General features: G+C 47.2%; 1 protein-coding gene across 2 annotated transcripts; it reads left to right on the forward strand.

Annotated features, from left to right (window-relative positions):
- The first annotated feature begins 788 nt into the window (after positions 1–788).
- On the forward strand, positions 789–5,905 carry LOC121067990 (cystatin-like). Of its 2 annotated transcripts, XM_040553015.1 has the most exons (4): positions 789–807; positions 3,783–4,017; positions 4,519–4,632; positions 5,790–5,905. In XM_040553015.1, exons 2-4 carry the CDS (start codon positions 3,790–3,792, stop codon positions 5,865–5,867), a joined length of 420 nt encoding a protein of 139 aa, XP_040408949.1. In that variant the 5' UTR covers positions 789–807; positions 3,783–3,789; the 3' UTR covers positions 5,868–5,905. The 2 variants fall into 2 exon arrangements, with proteins under 2 accessions (XP_040408949.1, XP_040408948.1); XM_040553014.1 differs by lacking the exon at positions 789–807 and having other exon boundaries at positions 3,731–4,017.
- Positions 5,906–7,180: the final 1,275 nt, after the last annotated feature.

Here is a 7,180-nt window from a genome sequence, read left to right on the forward strand (position 1 = left end):
TATCACAGTAATTACCCTCTCTTGAGGGTCATTCAGAGTTCAGTTCTATAGAGAAACTATTATTTTTGATTATAGGGTTGGCTGCTTTTTCAAACATCGTTATCTAACTGTCCTTTGAAAGATACGTCGCAGTATTTCAGAGCTTTTCAGTTAGATACTGGGTAGACATCTACAATTGTTCCTTTAGATGTTAAAAAGAGGTAGGGATGTCCTCAACAGCAAGGGCAAGGAATGTAGCAGTTGTTCGGAGAAAGGAGTGTGCCTGGTGCCCTAAAAACCTCAGCAGTTCTGAGTGGACTGTGTGGAAACATCGACAAAAAGAAAGATGAAAATAACTTGGATATTGCACAATTTATGCTGAACCAACTGTGTGGTCTGATGCAAGAAGACAAGGAAACTCTGTTTTTCTGTTTTCTGGTAATAGTGACAGCACACAGTATCAAAAACTTTTCCAATATTACATCATGAGTCTCCTGCTGCTTTGTATATTCCTTAAATTACTGTCTCCTTGGGTCATCTGATTATTAGAAAATTTCTGTTTTATTTATTAAAAAAAATACAAATAAGCTTGCGATAGACAAAAGTGGTTGCACCCTTCAGAAACAGAAGGACAAATGTAGTTTTATTTCATGAACTATGTCCCCTTTATTCATTGGTTGTAAAATGTCATTTTTTTGCCAATTCTTTTTTCTCAGAATTGCTTTGGTTGAAGTCCCGATTTTTTAAGGCTTGGACTAGCAACCGTAAACAGATGCAGCTTGCTTCTGTGAACAGACACTCCGTGGTGTCAAAGCAGAGGTGAGAGGGAAAGAAGCTGCGTTGTCCTGGACCTTGCATAACTTCTGCTTGCAGAAATAACGTTGAGGTTTTTGGGACTGTGCTGCGAGCTGACATACCACCTTGAAGTATTGAAGGGAGGGCTGCTGTAACTCAGAAGGACACAGGCCAATTATGTCTTTGTGTGATGCTTTAACTCCAACGAGGTGGCTTCAGCAGGGCTAAGACTTTGCTTTGTTTGCCTATGCTGCAGGCAAAGCATTTAGCTTTTAACTAGAGCTGTTTCTCCCTGCTTCTCCCCACACAGAGGGCAACTGTAAAGCCTCTTCTGCCCAACCTCAGCTTGGACTGGCTCTGAAGAAGCTCCCTGAATCAAAGCTCCCTGAATCCCAATGGCATTGATGTTCCCTCTTGTGGCATTTCCCTTGTGTTGTCATGTGCTCACAGAGCTGCTGGTTATCTCCAGGGGCTGGGAGCTGGGGCACTGCTTGGTGGAGGCCTCAGCTGGCAAGGTCAGGGCAGTGGGAAGAGGCCTGGCAGGTACACTGCCAATGCAATGGCTGATTTAGGCTGGAGCTGGCCGCTCCCATTGGCAGCAGTCACTGGCAGCACGAAAATGAGCTTTCACCACTAAAAGACACCAAGAGAGCTCTAACCGTGAGTTTTAAACTGATCCAGCCTGGGTCTAAGGCCAATGAGGGAAAAGACAAATTGGAGACAGATTCCTGCAGCCTTTTAGCAGCTCTGGCTCATGCCCTGATACCCATGTCCCAGTCCCCTCTCCAATGCACTGTACTGCTTCAGTGTTGCTCCTGTCTTTCTGTAGTAGTAAAAACTGCCATAATGTCTGGTGGCTGTAGCATTAGTTGCACAGCTTGTTGCCAGCTGCGGGGGTTTTTCCTGTGGTAATTCTCAAGCTGGATATTGCTGGCACTCGCAGGCTACAAACAACTTTTCCAGTCAGTGCATAAGTCCCTTCCTTTTCATTATGAGGGGCGTTGCAGATATTCAGACGTAAAACATCACCTTCTCTTAGCACAACGACCGCACAAAGCCTTAAATCTCACTTGAGCTAGTTCTCTAGTGCTATACTAGGTCTTGTCTTGCCAAACTTAGGGTTCCTGACAGGAGGGAAAGGCAGTCTTGTGGTTATGAGATGACACTAGAAATTAAGTGATCTGTCTGGGAAGCCAACCCTGCCACCGATGCCCCTCTGACCTTAAGCAATTAATGTAGATGAGGTAACACCAATGCTGTGGAGGCAGATATAGGAAATGACACATGGTGTTTTGGGATGGAAGCCATATTTGTAACTTAAAATGCTCTGTGGTTTTGTTTTTCCTCCACAGTAGAGGGAAATAAGTGCTAGAATAACCCATGAAGAGGCAGAGCCTGGAAAAATCTCCAAGTTCCCGGACCCATGTGGGAAAAGAGCCTCCTCCATCCGTACCCTAAAGGAGGGCTGTGGGCAGTGTAATTCCAGATGGGACAGGGCTGCTTCAGTATCACTCCTGCTGTGCCAAGCTCCCACCTACATCCTGTCCTCCCTCGAGGGAGAGGGGCACAGGTGTGTTTCCACAAACAAGATGGCTTTAGGGCAGAGGCAAAAAAAAACCCTTAGCTTTTCTCCAGCAGAGAAATTTCATGGGTTATTGAAACCCTCTCCTCCTCAAACGCTGACCTTTCTGAGGAGAAAACAGAGCAGCACAGTGAAACAGTAAGGTTCTCCAGGTTCTGTCTAGAGGCCCTTGATAGCTCTCATGAGAGGTACCAGCAGAGAATAAAAAATGCCAGGCACCTGCGATGCTGCCACGTAACAGAGTTATTATGTACTGAGGGAGAGGTGGCAGTGACAAACAGCTCAAAGTAGCAGACATCTGCCTGCCCTGTTCCAAACTCTTTTAGGACCCACAGAGGCTCCTCAATCCTAAGTGGTGACTATTTGTCAGGACTTTTGCTCTCCACTTGCGCTCTCCACTTCATGGCTGAAGGACTTCAGAGGAGGCTTCTGGTTTTGCACCTTGCCTGACTAGAAAGTGTGCGAGGTCACCTTGAGTGCCCTTACATGGGAGCCTTCTGTAATGCAGCTGAGAGGGTCTATCTAGCCTGGCTGCAGGCCTGCTCTTCTGAAAGCCCCACTGTGCAAAGGCTGGTCTGGGGCTTTACAGAATAATGTTTCCTTGCATACTTTTTACTGCAGTAACTTGGATGTATTTGTTCTCTAAATGTCTGTTCCTCTTCTGAGTCTTGCTCAGCTGAGGGACGCATTGGCTCTGTCTCTGATGAACAACAGCCTGATTTACACAGTGTTGACTGTGCATTAAAGTGACTCTGGGCCCTCTGGATCTGGCACTCATGCTGCTTGTTGCAGCAACTGTGGGCAAGCCAGGAACTGTTACCGAGCCCAGAGCTTACAACAGCTAGCAGTCTGATGAGTAACCTTCATCCTGCTAGCAATCATGGCCTCCAGTCAATACCTTCACTGAAGTTTGGCATGGGGGAAAAAAATGAAAGTGTTAAACACCAAAGCAAAGCCCCAGCTGTGCTCCGGGTCCAGCTGGGCACATTCACTCCACCTTTCCAGGAATGCCACCACTGGCAAGATGTGGCGGTACTCGGCATGAGGCCCCAAACTCACTAGATTTTAAAATCTGCCCTCCTTGGAAAAGAAACAGGCTCGGGCATCTTGCAGCGGCCCCCATGAGCAGCTAACAGGCGGCGTGCATCCCTTGCCTGCCTGCTGTCTTTGTGGGAAGCGTGTGCCAGCCTCGAGCACGGTTACGGAGGAACACCACAACCCCAGAAGCCAGCCCCCGACTCTATTTTCGGCCTGGCTGTGGGGACACGGGAGAGAACCGCCTGGCGAAAACCCACACAAGCCCTCACCGGGACAAGAGCCCCCGGTGGGTGCCTCCCGGGCCGGGGAGGAGCGGGGAGGGACGGGGCCGCGTCCCGCCCAGCCCCGGCGGCCTTAAAATGGCGGCGGCGGCAGGGCCGAGGGAGGTTGAAGGTATGGTGGGTGCTCGGGTTTTCGTGGCGCTGCTGGCAGCTGCCCTGCTGCTGGCCCAGGCCGTCCTGGGCAGCGAGGAGCACCGGCGGCTCCTGGGGGCTCCCGTGGATGTTGCGGAGAACGATGAGGGCTTGCAGCGAGCCCTGCAGTTCGCCATGGCGCAGTACAACAGGGCCAGCAACGACAAGTACTCCAGCAGGGTGGTGCGGATCATCAGCGCCCAGCGGCAGGTGGGTGCCGGGGGGGGGGGGGTTCAGCCTTGGCAGCCGGCTGGGGACAGCCCTACAGGGGGCTCCGGGGCACCTGACCCCTTCGTGGTGCTGGCTGGGAGCAGCAGCTGCTGTGTTAACTCAAGCTGTTTTGCCACAGCAAAAAAAAAAAAAAAAAGCCTTGTCTTGAGGCTCCTACGTCTGAATGCATGAGTGTCGGGGTTGAAATTACAGGAGAAGTTAGTAACTTCCTTATATTGTGGATGAGTTAACATGCATCTTCCTTTACTGATGAAGGAGTCTACGGCAAAACTTGTTTACATGGATTTTGTTTCCTGTTTTTCAAAGGACGTCAAATGTCTCTTCTGTGAAGGTTGCCACATGCTGCTCTCTGTAACTCTTGAATCTGGCTACAGAAATGTGATAACCAAACTATCTTCCTTTCTGTCAGGGTCCTCTGTTTGGAGAGCTTTTATGTGTGTGTTGCGAGTAAAGCTGTTTCTGCCTGTTGTCTTGTTGCAGCTTGTGTCTGGAATCAAGTATACCATGGAAGTTGAGATTGGCCGGACAACTTGCACAAAGGCAACAGCTGATCCCCAGAGCTGTTCTCTTCATGACACTCCAGAGATGGCTAAGGTAGGCTCCAGAGCAGAGTGTGTTGCTCCCTGGGTTGTTGATGCCTTTTCTCCAGTTGGTGTGCTACAGGGAGGTATGGGCAGTGTCACCTGTGTGCCTCTTAAGAAAATCCGAGATGTCAGTCTTTTAGGCTGGAGGAGATGATGCCACCCTTGCAGAACTTGTCTTGCCAGATCTTCCTGACAGAGGAAGCAAGGCCTCTTAGCATATTTAAGTGGAGACCTGAGGCTGTGGTGCACAGCACACAGGAGCATGCCTCAATCCTCTGAGAGTGCTTGTGGCTCTGATCTCAGGGATATGCACAGGAAACTGCCAAGCAGGGGTTACTTATAGGTCTCTCGGTGCTCAGTCTGGTTCCCTCAGTGCCCATACCCTTTTCTGCTCCTTTTATCCTATGTTGATGGGACAGCTTGACTTAAGTCCCTTTCATGAGGGATTCTTGTTACTGTGGATTGTGATATGGGCTAAGCACTGATCACAACTGCCAGATTACCCCTGTTGTCTGAGTAGCCACCAAGCTGAGTTGCACAACAGTCTTGTATCAATGCTATTTAAGCAATACTTTAGCTTTTCAGGTGAGAGCACCAATTTATCTACCTTATTTTGGTTAGTGTTTGGTCTTGTTAGCATTCGTTGCTGGTATTAATCAGTGATAGGCTGTACTTGTGTGCATGTGCAACTTATACCTGCATGTCTGAGAACTGTCACTACACACAAGTAATCCACTAAGCACCTAGGTAGAAGCTTGCCAGTATACCACTGACAGAGCTGCAATAATTAGACAGGCATGCACAAACAGATTGATTAGTTGTGTGGGCATACTTGCCTGTACATGAGAGCTACTGTTGAAGTACACCCCAGGCTGAAAGGCTTCTGCCAGTGGTAACTAGTGTATGACTGGGATAAGCAAGTAACTTGATCTTCAGAAGTGCTGACTGCTTGGCTTCTGTGTTAGTATTTGAGAGAAATGATTGGTCCTGAGCAAGTACTAACAGGAGCAGTGTTCCAGAATACTTGCCAGGAGAGTGCAAATGCAGAGAGACAGAAGTGGTATACATTCAAGTATTACATGATAGGGTAAATCTGTATAGAGTGGTGGCAAAGGACACTGTTGTATGCTTTTAAACTGATAATTGCTTTTTTTCCTCTCTCCTTAGCGCACCACTTGCAACTTCGTAGTGTACACTATTCCTTGGCTAAATGAAATTAAACTACTGAAAAGTAGCTGCAAGTAAGCTTCCTTGGCTCCAGCAGAGAACAGCAACCAGCATTTTAAAAAAAAGTAATAACATGAATTGAGATGGGATGCATCAATACCTGTTAACTCAAATACTTCTGTGTGTGTTATGCAAGTAAAACTATGTAACCTTCCTCTAAAGCACAGTATGATCTCAACTTTGTTTCCTCATTGTAATTATACTTTGGTGTAGCTGTTTGTTTTCTTAATTTTCCCAATAAAGTAATTCCAGCATCAGAACTGAGGAAAAAGTTGGCGTCCCTGTGAAGTGACTACTGTAAACATTAAAACATAATTCCATGTTGCTGTGATATGTGGTTGTCTTTGTAGTGGGTTTCTCATCTCTTGGAGGGAGGGGTTGCTTTTATTTGTCACCCAGTCTCCTGTGCCCAAAGGATGGGGTGAGAAGGAAAGTGGGGTCCTAATTACAAGAGCTAAGTCATGTCTCCTGTCACTTAACTGGTCTCCAGTTTTGAGTAAGGGACAAAGGTCACTAGCTGTTCTGACAAGAAATGTTCTGGTTTTGGAAACACTGTGGCTTGCAACACTGGCTTTGGGGAAAGTTAACTGGAACTCATAGGGAGTGTGTGAAATCTCATTCTGTTGGAATTCTACTTCAGCTGCATGGGCTTATTTAGCTGTGCTATATAAGACTTAATTGCTCTGTCCTTTTACACTGTATTTGAGGTCTCTTAAAAACCTCTGCTTCCTCTGGCATTGCATCTTCACAAGTTATGCTGCTGTATCCCTAGTGTTTCTGAAACATAAGCACTGAGTAGAAAGCCTGAGGGCCTTCCTTGTAGTCTAAGCAATAACATAGCCCACTTCATTTATAGCCTTTATTATGGCCCGTGGAGCTGGAGGAACAGCTGATTGCACTTTCATTTGCAAACCTTTCATTTGCAAACCTGTGGGTGCAGAGAGGCCTGGAAGGTGGTGAATGACAAGCCTGGCTTGTGGGGAGGCAGAACTGTAGTCTGGCTGTGTATTAAGCAGGAAGAATTTGAATCATGTCTAACTAGGGCAAATACCTTTAAATCAGCAGGTGGAGAGAATCAGTGCCTAAGAACTATTAAGAGAACTGGCTGAGGTGTTTCCTGTTAAACTAATTAAATTGTACTGCAGGGGAACACAGGATACTGTGCCTGTGTTGAAAAGGATGGATGAGGTGACCCTGATACCAATAGCCTACTTAGCCTGAGGAGTCTAGTGCAAAAATAATGGGAACATTAATAAGTGGTGTTGAGTGAGTAACTGGTGAGTAAGGAACATCATTATCAGCAAGTCCTGTAGGTGGTTTTATAGCAAATA

Source organism: Cygnus olor, chromosome 3 (genome assembly GCF_009769625.2).
Source record: "Cygnus olor isolate bCygOlo1 chromosome 3, bCygOlo1.pri.v2, whole genome shotgun sequence".
NCBI lineage: Eukaryota > Metazoa > Chordata > Aves > Anseriformes > Anatidae > Cygnus > Cygnus olor.

Coding starts and splice junctions, on each gene's coding strand:
- LOC121067990 (XM_040553014.1), top strand. CDS start 3,754: ATGGCGGCGGCGGCAGGGCCGAGGGAGGTTGAAGGTATGGTGGGTGCT. Junction 4,018..4,518: donor TCATCAGCGCCCAGCGGCAG/GTGGGTGCCGGG, acceptor GTCTTGTTGCAG/CTTGTGTCTGGAATCAAGTA. Junction 4,633..5,789: donor ACACTCCAGAGATGGCTAAG/GTAGGCTCCAGA, acceptor CTCTCTCCTTAG/CGCACCACTTGCAACTTCGT.